A 17,110-nucleotide genomic window follows, 5' to 3' on the forward strand; every position below is an offset into this window, starting at 1 on the left:
GCTCTGTCCCAGAGTCTTCCTCCACCAGCTCTGTCCCAGAGTCTTCCTCCACCAGCTCTGTCCCAGAGTCTTCCTCCACCAGCTCTGTCCCAGAATCTTCCTCCACCAGCTCTGTCCCAGAGTCTTCCTCCACCAGCTCCGTCCCAGAGTCTTCCTCCACCAGCTCCGTCCCAGAGTCTTCCTCCACCAGCTCCGTCCCAGAGTCTTCCTCCACCAGCTCCGTCCCAGAGTCTTCCTCCACCAGCTCCGTCCCAGAGTCTTCCTCCACCAGCTCCATCCCAGAGTCTTCCTCCACCAGCTCCATCCCAGAGTCTTCCTCCACCAGCTCCGTCCCAGAGTCTTCCTCCACCAGCTCCATCCCAGAGTCTTCCTCCACCAGCTCCGTCCCAGAATCTTCCTCCACCAGCTCTGTCCCAGAGTCTTCCTCCACCAGCTCTGTCCCAGAATCTTCCTCCACCAGCTCTGTCCCAGAATCTTCCTCCACCAGCTCTGTCCCAGAATCTTCCTCCACCAGCTCTGTCCCAGAATCTTCCTCCACCGGCTCTGTCCCAGAATCTTCCTCCACCGGCTCTGTCCCAGAGTCTTCCTCCACGGACTCGGTCCCAGGGTGTTCCACGAACTCAACCTCAGAAGTTTCAACAAATTCCACATTGCCCCCTCCCACTCCCTCTGCTATTGGCACAAACTCCTCTCGCCACCAGCCACAGTACATGTTTAACGGCCACTCGATCCTGCGCGAGAGAACTCGGCGATACATCGACTACGGTAAGCTGGTAACGTGACCGGTCTCGCCGCATATATACGTGTAAGGCCCATTTGTCGATCCACTGCTGGATGAGGGCCCTCCCCATGCCGTGCAGGTCGTGGAGATCATCGTTTGACGGTAGCTTCACCACGCCGGTCGGTGCGGGTCAATGAAGGGGGGGGGGGGGGAAATATGTGCAATTCCGGGATTCAATCTCTGGCGGTGGACTCCTTTAAATCTGTAATGCCTTTTAATCTTCCATGGCAAAAATGATAAGCTTGCATGAGTAAAATGGTGATGTAAAGTTTGATTTCGCCAAAGAACTTCACACTTTCGTCACAACACTGCCTTAAAAAGGGAAAAAGTATGTGATGGGTGTGACAATTCAGGCAATGCCCCTTTGCCCTGAGGCCAGTAATCTGACCTGTGGCCTCTTTGGCCTCTCTGTGCTATGATAAAGGGCCATTGCCATAAACGTCGCCCTGTGAGTATTTAAATGTAATTTATACTTGTGCACTGTCAAGGGCAGTATCGCCAAATAATTTGTCTTGCGTCACCAAGCGATGGTGGCGGGGGAACATCAGTTGAGATGACACACGTATCCTGGGTTAAGTCGTACATGTTTGACTTAAGCATCTCACATGTAAACAAAGTGTCACTCGCACATGACGATGATGATAATGACCAAGTTCCAGACCACGACTTTAAGCTCAACACGGGAGGAGAGACCCCCCAGAGGCCACGCAGGTAAAAAGGCAAGTGGGGGAAATGTACGGCCTAGGCCAGGAGGCGATTTTACGCAAAGGAGTGGTAGGAGTCTCTGGAATCGGCTGCCCACACCCGTGGTGTTGAAAGCCGGATTCACTGGGAGGTTTTCACGAACCCATTCTGAGATTCTGGAATCGATTTGCCTGCTACGAACAACCGAGTCGGTCAGATTTGTGGAATGCCCCCTCCCCCGTATCGTTTGTAATCATTCGTTATGTTCATGTGTTCTCAAGTCTGAACGACAACAAACCTTAATTCCTTGTGAAGCCCCACAGTACCGCTCTCCACGTTCACCAATTTACCTATTTGCAAAACGCACATTGAATCGTTACATGCTGCGTGTACCTGATGGCCAAGCACGTTTTTCCATCGCTCAAATGGTTGCACATGCGAGCTTAAGTTCATTACTGAAACTTGGAAACAATTGTAGTTTATTCAGCCTTTGTTTTTTTGGTGGGATTGACCTTTCGCTTTGTGCATTTGCAGGAATTTTGGATTTCGAAGTGCCAGGTAAGCACGCGTTTCTTTGCGAACAACTTAAACCTCAACCGCACATCATCTGGCCTCCAGATCGCAATCGTATGTTCTCAGATGGGTGTCTTAATGCGAACGCTTGTGGCCGACTGCCCATCGGTGAACGAATGGAGCCATTCTGGCGAATTACCCGATGATGCTGGATGCAATTACCAGCGAAACGTCGTACTCAAAAAAGCTGTAAATGTTGTGGATTCACTCTTCAACACACCGGTGGGCTAAAGCGGTGAAATATTTGTCTTTTGTCAACGTGACACTTTTTTGCTGATTGGCCGTGTCAGGTGGTGGAGGGTTACGACACATTTATAAATAACGCTGTGTAACCCAAAAACGTTTATTACGAATATTATGAATGGAGCGGGCTTCGTCTTTGCTCTAGCAAGACATCCGAGGTGAATACTTTGCGCAATCGGTGTTACAAGACAATCACAATAAAATTGGTTAAAAGGACGACGGCAAGAATCTTAAAACGGATGCTTTCTTTGTTGGTTTGCGGTGGGTGCCGCACCAAGCAGCCAAGTGTGGCAGCCGCCCGTTCGAAGAGTTTGCAGGCATCGGACCCCTCCCGTCCGCCCCCGTCAACTTTGTCAGCCGCATTGTTGGGGGACGAAACTCTGAGCCTGGAGGGCAGCCCTGGCAGGTGAGGTGATGATCGGCTCCGTATTCCTCGCGTCGAACCAGCTGCTGGATGGACCTTGGTTTGGGGGGTAGGGGGGGTAGGATATCACTTGGCTTGCTCTCCCAGTTCTCATTGTGGCGGGTACTCGATTCCTGCAGTTGCCCGGTGGTGCGAGCAAAGACTCTTCGCAGGAAGTGGAACATGCCCAATCTCGGGTGCGAAAGAGATGTTTGTGTAGTGACGCAGATCAGAGACGGTAATAACTGGAGGCGCTTTTATTAAACAAGCGCCATCGGGATAATACGCACCCTACGTGGGTGCACACTATTATTGTTATTAAGGCCGTTTATTGTCGGCGGCACTACTTAGAACAGTTGGTAGGCTTAATTTAGGAGCTTTCGTGACTGCAGGAATTATTCTTTGGTTCTAACTAGAAAACTATAGTTTTCTAACTAGAAAACTATAGTTTTCTAACTAGAAAACTATAGTTTTCTAGTTAGATTTTTGTTGCTATTTCTTTTATACCTGATGACGATTGCTTGTGTTGCAATCGAAACGTCGTAATATGTTATTTTAATTTATTATTTTATTTTTAGACGTGACTTAACCGAAAAGAACCAAAGAATAATTCCTATAGTTTTCTAGTTAGATTTTTGTTGCTATTTCTTTTATACCTGATGACGATTTCTTGTGTTGCAATCGAAACGTCGTAATATGTTATTTTAATTTATTATTTTATTTTTAGACGTGACTTAACCGAAAAGAACCAACGAATAATTCCTGCAGTCACGAAAGCTCCTAAATTAAGATTGAACCACTTCTACGGGGAAGTTTTAAGCTTATCCTTTTTCTTTCTGGCAATTTGTTCTCTCTGCCTGTGTCCTCTCTTTGGATTTTTCACACTTAAAATTCTAACTTAGCAAATTTTGAAACACGTAATCAACCAGGCTATGCGTTAATTGTGTGTTAACCGACTCTCTGTGTTGTATTACATCACATTTCGATATTTTGCTAGGTTATTTAATTTTCGTGTGCCTGTCTCCTAATTTTCAATTTTGCGTGCCCGTTTTCAATTTTGCGTGCCCGTTCCACATTGTCATCTTACTTGCAACAGCAGTACGTTGCCGTACACTCATTGATATGCTAATTCTCTCTGCCCCCTCCCTCTCTCCGTCCCCGCCCCCCCTCTCTATATTTAAGGGACCGTCACAGAAACGACCCCTCTCTTTGTGCCGATTTGTGTCCTCTCTCTGTGTGCCGTTGTGATGTCTGTCTGCTTGTATGTCTGTCTATAGTTTTCTAGTTAGATTTTTGTTGCTATTTCTTTTATACCTGATGACGATTGCTTGTGTTGCAATCGAAACGTCGTAATATGTTATTTTAATTTATTATTTTATTTTTAGACGTGACTTAACCGAAAAGAACCAAAGAATAAGTTGGTAGGCTGTCTGACTAACAGCGCCCCGGGATGGTGGAGATGGTGACGACGACTAAATGGTGACAACGGACTTGAACAGCACAACGGGGTGGGGGGGGGCCTCTTACACTCCCAGCGTGGCCTTGCTCCGCCTTGGCCACGCCCCCTTTCTGGAACCTACCAGTGGGTTCACAAGGCTTCCCGATGGGCCCGTTCTGTTAACTTTCCCCTTTAGATGGACCCGTTCTGTGACCTTTCCCCTTTAGATGTCCCCCTCGTATTGATCGTGGCCTGCTGGCGTGAGTACTGCCGTACACCGCAGTTACCCTTTGCCTCCAGCACCCAGCGCTATACCACTACATATGTAATGTTTGGTGAGATTTGAACCACTTCATAGGTCGGGGGGGGGGGGCAGTCGCGAGAAGAGGAAGGTTTTGCGCCTTGACCTGAACAGACGCAGGGTTTGGCAGGATGGATGGTCTGGGGGGAGTAAATTCCAGCTTGTGAGAAATATTGAGCACTTTACCGAAATAACCAAAGAGTATGGATTCCTGCAGTCACGAAAGCTTCAAATAAAGATTGAGCAAAGGTTTATTGATTTTTGCCAGAAAGTCGATTGGTCCAGCAAGCAAGGCGCTCTGTTGAACGTTCACACCGTACAGAGCCAACCGTGCTAATCGGAGGTGCTAGGTTGAGACTACAAACTAAACACAACTTCTAGATTTGAAGTTTTCGTGACTGCAAGGATCCATACTCTTTGGTTCTTTTGGTAAAGTCACGTAGATGAAAAATACAAATAATAATAAAAAATAATCAAATGAAAATAACTAAATTAAATCACGAAGTTTCAGAGGCAACACACACTTCCCTCATCAGGTGGAACAGCAACAGCAAAATTACTGATTCGAAACGTCGTTATTTAATTTAGTTATTTTCTGTTTATTATTATTTTTTCATCTACGTGACTTTACCGAAAGAACCAAAGAATATAAACACAACTTGGTGTGGCAATGAAAACTGTTTAGCCAATGCATTTTTTTGAAAAATGTTTGAACAATTGGGCAAAACAGAACCGTACAGTACACGACTCTTCTTAAGGTCTACCTTGTGCTGTGTCGTCACGTGTAACCCAGGTTTCCCTAAAGCGTGGGTCGGCGCACTTCTGTGGAGGGACCATTATCGACACGAGATGGGTGCTCACAGCGGCGCACTGCATTCCCCCCAGGGACAGGTACTCGCCGACCGATCGCTTTCAGCTCGTCAAGCCATTGGGGGGAAAAGGCCCTCTATTTTTGGGGGTTGGTTGACCACGCTTTACCACACTTGACCACGCTTCACCACACTTGACCACCTGGCCATCCTCGCAGTGACTTTTGGCTTACCACTGAACAAAGACGGGGTCACTGCGTTGCGTGATTTCAGGTGCACTTGCGGCCGTTTCGAACACTTTTCCATCTGATATTAGGAAGCCCACTGGAGCTATGCACTTTTAAGTCTAGATTAACAACTTTCTGTAGAACTGCTTTTTATCACCAGGTGTAGAATGCGATGCGTTAACTGCTGCGCCATTACTCCCACACTTTAACAGTTAATGTTCATCGGCCATGATCGATCCACTGCTGGATGAATGAACGAACGCCTTCCCGATCCATTACCGCCATATCTCGTGGTCTGACGATGTAACAGCCAGTCCTAGTACCTACACACACGCTGATTTCATCTCCCCAGCTCTGTCGTAGACTTGGCCTACTTTTACACGCCGGCCAGATGTCTCAGAGGTGGAGTTACCCACACTTTACCCCACCAAATGTGGCCTTGTGATCGACTAACCGTGGTTTTAACACCTTTACAATCTTTCCTGTGCCATGTTGGCCTGACCGCCTTGCTCCCTTGTTCGGTGGACAGGAACTTCGAAAAGACGCTGAGCGTGGTGGTGGGTGAGTACGACATGGAGACGAGCGACGATGAGGAGCAAACGCTGCGAGTCTCCCGAGTGATCGTGCACCCCAAGTTCCGGCCGCTCAACCCGGTCAACAACGACGTGGCTCTGCTGGAGCTGACCAAGGACATTGTGTACGGTGAGGGAGAAACTGCCTCTTGGTTGTGAACTGTCATCCACGTGCACAAAACAATCCCTTTCGTTAACTTTCATTCATTTTACAGGTACACGTCGTGAACACCAAAAGTCGCCGTGTGGTTGCTTTGCTTAATTGGTGTGTGCGCGTGTCTTTTTGGGGAGTGGTGGCGCAGTGGTTTCCACGCCACGCTACTAACCCGCCGACCAGAGTTCGATTCCCGCTCAAGGCCAATACCGGTGATGCGTTGATGGATAATTTGAACCAGTGCTGGGCCCTCTCTCCTAAGGCCGAATCGGCCTTAAGTAAATACCTGGTGAGGTGTGTAAAATATCAGCACTGGGAAGACCAAGGTGGCTGAGCGTGGTGTTGGCCACCACCCACCCCCTTCGTGTGCCTTGCTGGCCTTCGTAGGTGCTACCCGTTGAACAGCACTTGCCCCAACAGTCGGTTAAAAGGCTCTTATGGAATTTCGTTGTCGTTGTGTTTTAGGGGTGATGGTGCAACCGGCGTGCCTCCCGTACCAGGACGAAGAGTTCATCGCGGGCACGCTGTGCACCGTGAGCGGCTGGGGGAAGATGCAAGAGGGTGAGGCCTAGGCTTTGGTGGGGGGGGGGGGGGCGAGAGAGAGGAGGGCTGCTGGGGTGGCTCAGAAGTCGGGGCGCTGAGCTTGATCGCGTTGAGAATCCCCTGGGTTCAAATCCAGGATTCGGCCACTGCCTGTGCTTCTCGAGGTGTCGCAAGTTGATGACCTCAGCCCGGTCGCCGATGGCACGTGTTGTGACCGGCCATAAGAAGGGGGATTCCTGCAGTCACAAAGCTTCAAATCAAGACGTAAGACGGGGGGGGGGGGTAATGTTGCAGTGAGTTTGTACGTGCCAAGTCATTGGCAGGACAACTTTGAAATGTGGCAAATGTTGGCCGTGAAGCTAGCCAGAATGCGTGTACATTTTTATGGTTAATATAATTAGCCATATTAACCTGGGGTGGGAGGGGACCCGAACCGGGAACGTCTACAACAAACGGATAACTTTTTACCGTTTGGCCACGTCACCGCCCATTCATCATGTCATTGTGTGGGGAGTGGTGGTGTAGCGGTTAGCGCGCTGCTCTACAGACCCGGCCACCCGAGTTCAATTCCCGCTCACTACTGACACCAGTGACGATTATATGAACCACTCCTGTGCCTCCCCTAGGTCGACTCGGCCTTAACTGAGTACCTAGTACAGTATCTGTAATCGTGTGCACTGAGAAGACAAAGGCGGCCACGGGTGGCCCTGTCTGCCCAGCACCTATGAAGGTCGCCGTGGCGACCTTCATAGGTGCTCGCGAACAGCACTTTCCCAAATCGGTCTGTTAAAGGCTTTACGGTGTGGGTGTGGGGGGGTATCTTTTGCCTTTTCCCCTCCAGAGGGACAGATGCCCAGCATACTGCAGGAAGTGTCCCTGCCCTTGCTCGACCCGGAGCTGTGTGCACGCGTGCTCGCAGGCATGCACCTGCCCGCGATGGACCGCACCATGCTGTGCGCCGGCTTTCCCAACGGGGGCCGGGATGCCTGTCAGGTGGGAGGGGCGGTGGGTGGGGGAGGGGCGGTGGGGGAGGGGGGACGGGGGGAGGGGGGGGACGGGGGGAGGGGGGGGACGGGGGGGGGACGGGGGGAGGGGGGGGACGGGGGGGGGACGGGGGGAGGGGGGGGACGGGGGGAGGGGGGGGACGGGGGGAGGGGGGGGACGGGGGGAGGGGGGGGACGGGGGGAGGGGGGGGACGGGGGGAGGGGGGGGACGGGGGGAGGGGGGGGACGGGGGGAGGGGGGGACGGGGGGAGGGGGGGACGGGGGGAGGGGGGGGACGGGGGGAGCCAAGGGCAGTGGGAGGAGAATATTGAACCATATTCTTTGGGTGTTTCGGTAAAGCCACGTAGATAGAAAAAATATAATAAAATAATACAAATAATATCACGACGTTTCGATCACAACACAAGCAATCGTCATCAGGTGAGAGCTGCTGAGATAGGAAAAAATATATTATAATATTATTTTTTTTATTTTATTATATTTGTTCTATCTACGTGGCTTTATCGAATGACCCAGAGAATATGAATTCCTGCAGTCACGAAAGCTTTAAGTCAAGATTTAATATTGAACCAGTGCGTAGCGTGGGTGGCATGGGCCCTGGTACCCATTTCACCTTTATTATTTAGAAAGAACCATCTATGGGGTGTTTTTTTTTATTATGTTGCTGCTTGGAATTTCCACGTGATGGGCCGCTTCGTTGAGCTTTCATTTGTGGCTGGGTGGCTTCTGAAAACCAAACTAATAGCTCGGTGGGGATTACCTGGCAAGATACAAAACTAGTTTGGTTTTATTTCAAATATATTTGTAAGTGATTTGTTTACCTTTCCTGTACTTGACACTCCTATCATGCCTTCCTAATGATGTAATGTTCTTACTCGCCCTTATGGACATCTGTGAAAAATAGCTTCATAGCTCATCGGATTCTTCCAGTATAACTAGATATTCTGATTCTGAGCTCCCCTACCCCCCCCCCCCCTCTCTGCTATCCTCTGTAGCCCGGTGCCTGGGCCCCTACATCTGTCCATGTGTGTCCATCTGTCAGTAGCGTGGGGTTCACAAGAACGCTTGTATTGATGAGCCCAATAAACTAAATTTATAATTGTGTTGCTAGGGGGGAAAAACAGGCTTATCAAAGGGTAGCTCACAATCGGAAGGCACAATCATTACAATAATTGTTATTTGCAAATGTGCAAACCGTACTGCTCAAAGACTTCTGCCGACAAAGCTTTGTGGGGGAGCAATCCAGAATCCATGCGTATGCACGGTTTTTCCTCTTTTTTGCAACATTAATGGCTTTGAAGCGGCCATTTTAGAGGTTGGGATGTCTGCGTGTGTGGTTGGCCAGCGGTGGTGTAGCGATTACTGCGCTGCACTACGAACCCGGCGACCAGAGGTCAATTCCTGCTCACGGTCAATACCCAGTGACGATTGTCTGAACCGGTCCTGGGCCTCTCCTAGGTCGACTCGGCCTCAAAATGAGTACCTGGTGCCACTAGGGAGACGAAGTGGTCGGGCGTGGTGCTGGCCACCCACGTGCACCGGTGGTGGGTGGCCTTCGTAGATACTGCTTGATTAACAGCACTCGCCCCAATAGTCTACTAAGGGCTACACGGGGGATCTTTGTCTTTGTGGTGGGGATCCAGGGGGACTCCGGGGGTCCCTTGGTGTGCCAGCGCCCGAGTGGCGCGTGGAGCCTGCACGGCGTGGTCTCGTGGGGGGTCGGGTGCGCTCGGGGCTGGGCCGGGGGTGCGGGGGGTGCGGGGGGGGGCCCGGGCGGCCGTGACGCCACACGGCAGGGCACCCCGGGCATCTTCGCTCGCGTCGCCAACTTCCTGCCATGGATCCAGCAGCACATGGATGGCGGTGGGTGGGATCGTGGTGTGACGATGGGGAGGGGGTCATGGCGGACACATGGGGGGGGGGCGGTGGGGGATGTTCCCAGGGTGGCTCTCGGGCGAAAATGTGTTTTGGCATATTCGCAAATAGTTACTTTTAGCACTGGTTTGTCTTTTTATTCGTGATTTGTTTTTAATTTAACACAAACAATTGAGCGTTCATTTTATTAATTTTTTTGTCATTAAACAAAAGGCCAAATACAACGATGAACCCGGGGCCAGGTGCCCTGGGAGTAGGGAACCCTACTTGGGTAGCGGGCAATGATCGGGAGCGTGGTATGTTTAAGGGAGGGGAGGATGAGCTATCAAATATTTTCTAAAATATTCGCCGTTCCTGCAGCCAATACCGTCCTGTAGATGTAACCTGCTCTGCACGGTGTACACCACACACCCGTTTGTCTCGTTGCACATCTGCTCCATTGTGCCCACAAAAACAGTTGTGTAACGGAGTTGATCGTGTTCTTGTGTCGCAGGTAGCAGAGGAAGAAGTAATCTCGGTGAGTGCTTTCGAGCGAATTCGTTCGACGATAAAAGCGTGCGAGGGTGACTGATGTTTCAAATCGGATGGCCATCCACGGGGTGAAAAGTACTGAACTGTGTGCACTGTCGCCTGATATTGGTGTGCCGCCTTTCACAAAGTCGACACCTTGCCAATTTGACAGCAGCATGGCAATTGTTTTTTTTTAATGATGGGTGGGCCAGTATATGTGATCCACGAAGGGTCTTTGAGTGGCCTGCCAATTTATGGCCTGCCAGGAGAAGATGGGAGAGATCTCATGCCCTTGCCATGTTCTACGTCTGTGTTCGTGGTACACGTGGCCTGCTGCACCGGGCGCTGAAACGTGACCTGCAACACGTGCTAATGTGTGTATGTATGTTGAACATTTTTCACATTGATGTAGCCGCCCATGCTAATCGGCGATGTGGGCACATTGTAAAATGTGGCCTGCTGGAAAATGTCGTCTAAGAGTTCTGGCAGTGTCCCACTCATCTTGATTAATGCCATGCTTCGCGGTTTAACCATTTGGAAATATTATGGGCTTTTCATAAATCCTTGCTCTGCCCCCCCCCCCCCCCCCATTTTGCTCTCGACTCCAGGGAACTGCAACGCGACCGGCGTGGTCCTGACGGGAGAGTCGGGAACCCTCGCCTACCCTGTCCCAGACAACACTACCTACCCTGACAACACGTGAGCTTTTGGCTCGGGGGTCTGGTCCTGTGTTATTGTTGGTTTGTGGTGGTTGCCGCGAGCGTTCGACACTTCACTTGGCCTCAAAGTGCACATATCCTGGCACAAGCGCTGTGGCGACATCACTGCCGCTTTGTGACGAATGGCGGTTACTGCTGCTGCTGCTGCTGCGGCGTGCGCGCCTGCAGATTCTGCGTGTGGACGGTGCAGGTGCCGGCAGGCAAGTCGATCGTGCTCACGTTCACGCGGTTTGACCTGGAGCCGCACGTCAGCTGCGAGCTCGACCACCTGGCCGTGTACACGGACATCGACGTCTACTCGGGTACCCCCCCCCTCTGCCGCACTCTCACGCTCGGCCTGCGGCAGTCGTCGACCCCACGCTCGTCAAACCGCGTGGCGCTGCGAAATTCCCTCGTCGACGACTGCCTGTGCTTGGTATATGCTCGGGAGTACTAAATAATGCTGTTGTGAATGTCCACGTGATGAGCCGCTTCGTCGAGCTATCATTTGTGGGCAAGGTTGCTTCTGAAAAAATAAGTTGAATCCTTGATGGGCTTTACCTGGAAAGATACAAACATTGTTTAGTTTAATTTGTATTTTAAGTGATTTGACTCCCTTTCCTATTCTTTGCACTCCTATCGTTATAGCTCATCGGGGGATTCTTCCAGTATCAATAAATATTCCGATTCTGGATGTTGGTGGTGGTGACCGCGTGTGTGTGTGACCGATGGGGAGCGGTAGTGTAGCGGTTAGCGCGCTGCGCTATGAACCTGGCGACCCGGGTTCGATTCCCACTCACGGCTAACACCAGTGACGATTATCTGAACCGGTCCCGGGCCTCCCCTAGGTCGACTCGGCCTCAAATGAGTACCTGGTGCGGTGTGTAAACATTGCCACTAGGGAGACAAAGGCGATCGGGCGTGGTGCTGGCCACCCACCTCGTGTACCGTTCCGGCCTTCATAGGTGCTCGCTAAGAGCACTTGCCCCTACAGTCTGTTCAGGCTATATGGGGGATCTTTGCCTTGTGTGTGTGCGCACTCGCAGGCCGCTTCTGTGGCACGTCGCTGCCAGTGCCCATCGTGATCCACTCCAACCAGACGACCCTGAAGTTCGTCTCGGACAAGAGCACGGGCGGGAGAGGCTTCTCTCTGCACTTCGCAGCCGTCGACCCGAGTTCCCTGTCGTGTGAGCGCGAGGGAGGGGCAGGGCAGCACACGGGGCATGGCTGTGGGGGGGGCAGTGATGGGCGAAGTCAAAATCTCAATATTTATACTGGACGAATCCGATGAGCTGTAAAGCTCTTTCACAGACGGCGAATTGGGGGCGGGTAAGAACGTTACAAGGGCAAACAATACTAAAGCATGGTAGTAGTGTAAAATACAAGTTGGTTTGCATTTGAATCCTCTTAAGAGTGGCTCTTTCATAGCCCGTATGTTAGAAGTGGTCGGAAAACCACGGCCAATGTTGGGAACGGTCCTTAGAATTTCCACGTGAAATCGCTGGACATGTGCAGACTCGTGGGGGTTATTTGACCATACTTCACGCTGGTCGGTGCGAGTTGGTGATGGGGGGGGGGGCATAGAAGTACAGTACAGCAGTTGATTTGTCTTTGTACCCTAATGATGCCCACCACAACGCCCCATCCTCTAACACGCCTGTTGAATGCACGTCGGCCACCCGTCCTCGCTCTATCCAGGCTCAACTCTGCTTAACATCTGACATCTGCTCAGATCGGCTGTGTTCCCAGTGATTCGGTCATGAGCCCGAGAGAGGCCCTTCGCTGCAGGCGCTTGGTGGATTGTTGCGTTGTACCCGAGTCGATTCACGCTCGTGGGCCAACACCAGCGACGATTAATCTGAACCGGTCTTGGGCCCTCCCCTAGGTCGACTCGGCCTCAATTTGCATACCCGGTGCGGTGTGTAAACATTGCCGCTGAGGGGGGCGGCCGGGCGTGGTGACTGTCCAACCCCCGACCCCCCTTGTGATCTGGTGCGGGGCCTTCATAGGTGCTCGCCTATAACGGCAGTCTGTTAAAGGGCTATACGGGGGTGAGGTGTGTGTGGGGGGGGGATTCTTTGTCTCTGTCTTTGTGCGCCGGTGCTATCCCTCGGTGTCCCGGCGCGCTGCGAGAGAAGTCTCCGGCTGCGGCAGCCTCGCCGTGCTGCGGCGCGAGGGGGAGCTGCAGTCCCTCAACTACCCCCGCGGCGGACGCCCGGCGGCCACCCCGGGGGGGGTCACGTGTCGCTGGCTGCTCCACGCACCTCGTGGGAAGCGCCTCCAGGTGCGCGACTCCACGGCAAACCCCCCACCCCCCCCCCCGGTGGCGGTGGGCACGCAGTTGGGGAGGGGGGGGTGTTTTTGTGTTGGGGTCGTCCATAAATGACGTCACCTGGGGGGGGGGGTCAGACATTTGTGACGATCTTCTTGGCTCTTTCGGTAAAGTCACGTAGAAGGGAAATAATAAAATAATACAAATAAAACATACTAAAATAATTCTCACGACGTTTCGGCCACAACGCAAGCAGCCGTCCTCAGGTGAAGACCAGGTCTGTCAGGGAGACAGCGTCTGAATGTCGAAATTTGTGACGATGTGTGACGAGTGGGGGGGGGGCGGTTTGAGAAATGTGACGTCACGTCAAAATGCGCAACTTTATATATAGTCAACACGTTCTACTTAGTTAGACTTTTTAATGAATGTTTTCTCCTACAACATCAGAGTGCAGCGCCACATTAAATACGCGCTACAATGACAATAGTTTAAAGCGATTTGACGCATGTTTTATTTTCAAAATGGAAATATGGTTTTGGGGGGGGGGGGGGGCAGAGCTTTGTGACGTCATATTTGACGTCACAAAATAGCGTGACGTAATTTATAGACGGCCCTCTACTAAGACAACGGGCACATTTATATGTTGCTATGCTGACGCGATCTCACCCCCTCCACCCCACCCAAACAAAAACCTGTATGGATGATATTGGTCGAGAAAGCCTTGCTATGTATTTAAACTAACAACATAAATTATTTAGACTGGAGGAATCCGATGAGTTATGAAGCCTTTTCACAGATGTCTGGTAAGGGAGGTGCACGGGTTGAGATCGTTATAACAACAATCCATTACAAACACACGATAGGAGTTCACAGTATAGCAAAGATCAACAAATTGCTTAAATATACAAATAAAACAAATATTTTTTTACCACCCAGCTGCTTTATAGTTATATCAGAAGCGACCTGACCCACAGTGATGGCTCGATGAAAGTGGCTTATCGTGTGGATAATTGTATAGCGGCCAAAATACTGTGAATCTATGCTGATTCTAAAATATTGAGGGAGAAAAAACAGGAGGTCCCAGAGAAAAAATACACCCCCACTACGAGAAAGAGACCTGCACACTCCAAATATACAGCAGGCGCTAAAAGTCGGGGTCGAACCCACAATCTCCTGTACACCCAGCGAGGTAGTTGACACTCTGCCGTGGCCACCTTGTGTGCCTCCCCAGCAAGGAGGGAGAGATTTGGGTTCGATTCCTGACTCGGGCACCTTGTGTGCAAACATGTAAGTTCTTTCCCTCTTCTGCATGAGGTTGCCTCCAGGTTCTCTGGTTGCCTCGCCAAACTTAACAAAAAGAAAAACAATGAAACCGGTATTGGCCAAAACATCCAAATGCTGCAAAATTACTCCTTTGAGATAGATTGCACACAGCAGCAGCAAGATTGACCCCCCCCCAGCTGCCAAACACGTGGCAGGACTCTTTCGAAGAGGGGAGGAGGCTCATCAAGAATAGAAGAAAAGCGTTTGCATGGTTTTGGGTTCTATTTTTTTGCCAGTTGTACGTGCAGAGCATGGCTCAATCTGGATGGGCGGGGGGGGGCGGTTGGATGGACACAATGGCACGTGAGCGATAACTAAATCCACCGTCCCTAACAAACAAATCCACCGTCCCTAACAAACAAACATCCACCGTCCTCCACAGCTTCGCTTCACGGACTTTGAGCTGGCCTCGAGCCCGAACTGCACGTACGACTACGTCGCTGTCTACGGCGACGTGGAACGCACGCTTCAACTCGGTGAGTTTGTGTGGGGCGTGCGCGTGCATACGTGTGCGTGCATACGTATCTACGCGCGTGTGTGTTTTTGGAGGGGGGGGGCGGCAGGATGTGGGTGGAAGCGGCGACGCTGTGGCTTCTTCTGGGTAACGTGTTCGGTACGGAAAGGGCAGAGTTTCTCTCTTGCGAGCTGTGAAGCGGAGGCTGGAGGGGTGGGAATCCAGGACACGGCAGGCTCGCTTGACACACGGGGAGGGGAGGTCACGACGATTTGGCTTCTCGGCTCGGGTTTAAAATTCGCGTTTTTGATGCCGTTCCACGCAGAATTACAGTTATGAAGTAAGCTCAATAGCAGGCAACAACATAGTTGCCCTGCGTGTGTTTTCTTTGTGCTCGGAGTCTGGCTTCGAGATGTTTACATGACTGGTGACCAGTTTTGAGGGGGGGCTGTGCCCTTGCAGTATCAGCGTTCGCCACCCAACGCCAAATGCTCCTCAGCTCTCGTACCTCCATGCCTCCGTCAGCTCCCCCTGTTCTCTTGTTGTCTACTGCCTGTGTGCAGTGCCAGATTGAGCTAGTGCGGGGCCTGTCGCATATATATATATTTTAAAACACAAATATTTAAACACTTTTTTTACTTGTATAGTAAAGTAATTGTGTGTTTTCATTTGCTATGCAGACATAATACGACATATCACTAACCTTAAAACACCCAGTCGTTCATCAAAGTTGAAGGCAGTATAGTACTATAGTCATAGAGCAAGTGCAGAATCACTGTCCCCCCCCACCCCCCCCCCCCCCTTGTGTTCCCCTTGCACTTCGCAGCCAAATTGTGTGGGGCGGGGCTCCCGCCGCCCGTGTTGAGCCCCGGGGAGACGATGAGCGTGGTGTTCGCGTCCGACCACGAGAGCTCCCTCAGAGGCTTCAAGGCCACGTTCTCGTTCCTCGCGCCAGGTGCGTCGGGCGCCCCCCCCTACCGCTCCCCCCCCTTGTCGCACCCCCCCTTGTCGCACCCCCCCTTGTCGCACCCCCCCTTGTCGCACCCCCCCTACCACTCCCCCCCCTGCCACCCCCCCCCCCCTTGCCGCACCCCCGCTTCTCACCACGTCGCTCCTATGGCAGTTGTCTAAAAACTCAGAATTTCGTTGTAAGGGCCCCGTGGTGTTGAGCGGAGTCTACAACTTGTTTTCTCTCTGCTATGAAGAAGCAGTACCGTTGTCCGACATTCCACCCCTATAGCTTTCCCATTTGAAAGCAAATTATTTCGGTGATCGGTAAGGAACTCGTGACGCAAAGTATTTCACCGGACCTCGTAGACGTAAATGCCCTTGTTGCTACGTGCGCACGTGTGTGAGTGAATGCTGTGGTGTTTACAAGTGTGCACTCGTGCCCCAACGTGTGTGCCTGTGTGGATACGCGATTGTCCCCCCCCCCCCCACTAGAAGAGGCATCTGCTGCTGCATCGGCAGAAGCGAGCGTGGACTCTGCGTCACCGACACCGCCCTTGCCTACGCTCCGCCCTGTGCCTCTCGGTACCGCAGATCCACAACCTCGGACTCTCCCGCCCGCTTAAGACGCGCACACACCAGCGGTGATACGCGCTCCCCTCCGGAGACACCCAAGCGCTCTGTGTGAGCCTGCACATCTCGGAATAAAATCAGAATTTGTATTTCTCCTGGAGGAATCCGATGAGCTGTCAAGCTCTTCACAGTTGTCCAGTTAGGGGGGTGGGTTGGCAAGTCAAGTAGGGTGGGTAGTCTTGAGGAGGCCCTCGTCCAGCAGTGCATTTCCACAAAGGGTTGTGTGCGTCAAGGAGCACAAACCATCACGCGAACTCCGGTCATCCTCGCAGCGGCTTTTGGCTGACCATTGAAAAAAAACGGTTAACCGCATCGCGCGCTTTCAGATGCGCTTTTGCGGCCGTCTGGAATGCTCTTCCTTCCAATATTAGGAAGCCGCTGGGGCTATGCACTTTTAAATCGTCTAAATTAAACACTCATTCCTTTCAGAATTGCTTTTTGTGTTTAGTTTATCGTCCGTTCTCCCCGCACCTCCGATTATCGCGATCGGGCTACGTACGGTGCGAAAGAAGTTTAAACCGTGTGTGCGTGCGTGTGCCTCCATTCCCACCACCCGCACCGCCAGTGGTGCGGTGCGCGGCACGCCTACACATTGCGGCGTCGGTGACGTGAAAACCGTGGTGTGTGTGTGTGCGCGTGTTCGTACTTCCAACCCCCGCACCGGC

At 51.8% G+C, this 17,110-nt stretch overlaps 1 protein-coding gene across 1 annotated transcript in view; it reads left to right on the plus strand.

Annotated features, from left to right (window-relative positions):
* Positions 1-675: 675 nt before the first annotated feature.
* LOC144932311 (ovochymase-2-like) overlaps positions 676-17,110 on the plus strand; it is a 31,708-nt gene continuing 15,273 nt past the window's right edge. Inside the window, exons 1-16 of the mRNA XM_078856251.1 lie at positions 676-765; positions 2,000-2,023; positions 2,563-2,687; positions 5,217-5,314; positions 5,989-6,161; positions 6,651-6,746; positions 7,570-7,721; positions 9,376-9,595; positions 10,101-10,124; positions 10,726-10,816; positions 11,005-11,138; positions 11,862-12,002; positions 12,954-13,099; positions 14,793-14,886; positions 15,691-15,819; positions 16,308-16,397. Of these exons, the coding sequence (XP_078712377.1) occupies positions 711-765; positions 2,000-2,023; positions 2,563-2,687; positions 5,217-5,314; positions 5,989-6,161; positions 6,651-6,746; positions 7,570-7,721; positions 9,376-9,595; positions 10,101-10,124; positions 10,726-10,816; positions 11,005-11,138; positions 11,862-12,002; positions 12,954-13,099; positions 14,793-14,886; positions 15,691-15,819; positions 16,308-16,397 (1,792 nt within the window). The 5' untranslated portion in view covers positions 676-710. The remainder of the gene's footprint in view (positions 766-1,999; positions 2,024-2,562; positions 2,688-5,216; positions 5,315-5,988; positions 6,162-6,650; positions 6,747-7,569; positions 7,722-9,375; positions 9,596-10,100; positions 10,125-10,725; positions 10,817-11,004; positions 11,139-11,861; positions 12,003-12,953; positions 13,100-14,792; positions 14,887-15,690; positions 15,820-16,307; positions 16,398-17,110) is intronic.

This window comes from Lampetra fluviatilis, chromosome 5 (assembly GCF_964198595.1).
Source record: "Lampetra fluviatilis chromosome 5, kcLamFluv1.1, whole genome shotgun sequence".
Lineage (NCBI taxonomy): Eukaryota > Metazoa > Chordata > Hyperoartia > Petromyzontiformes > Petromyzontidae > Lampetra > Lampetra fluviatilis.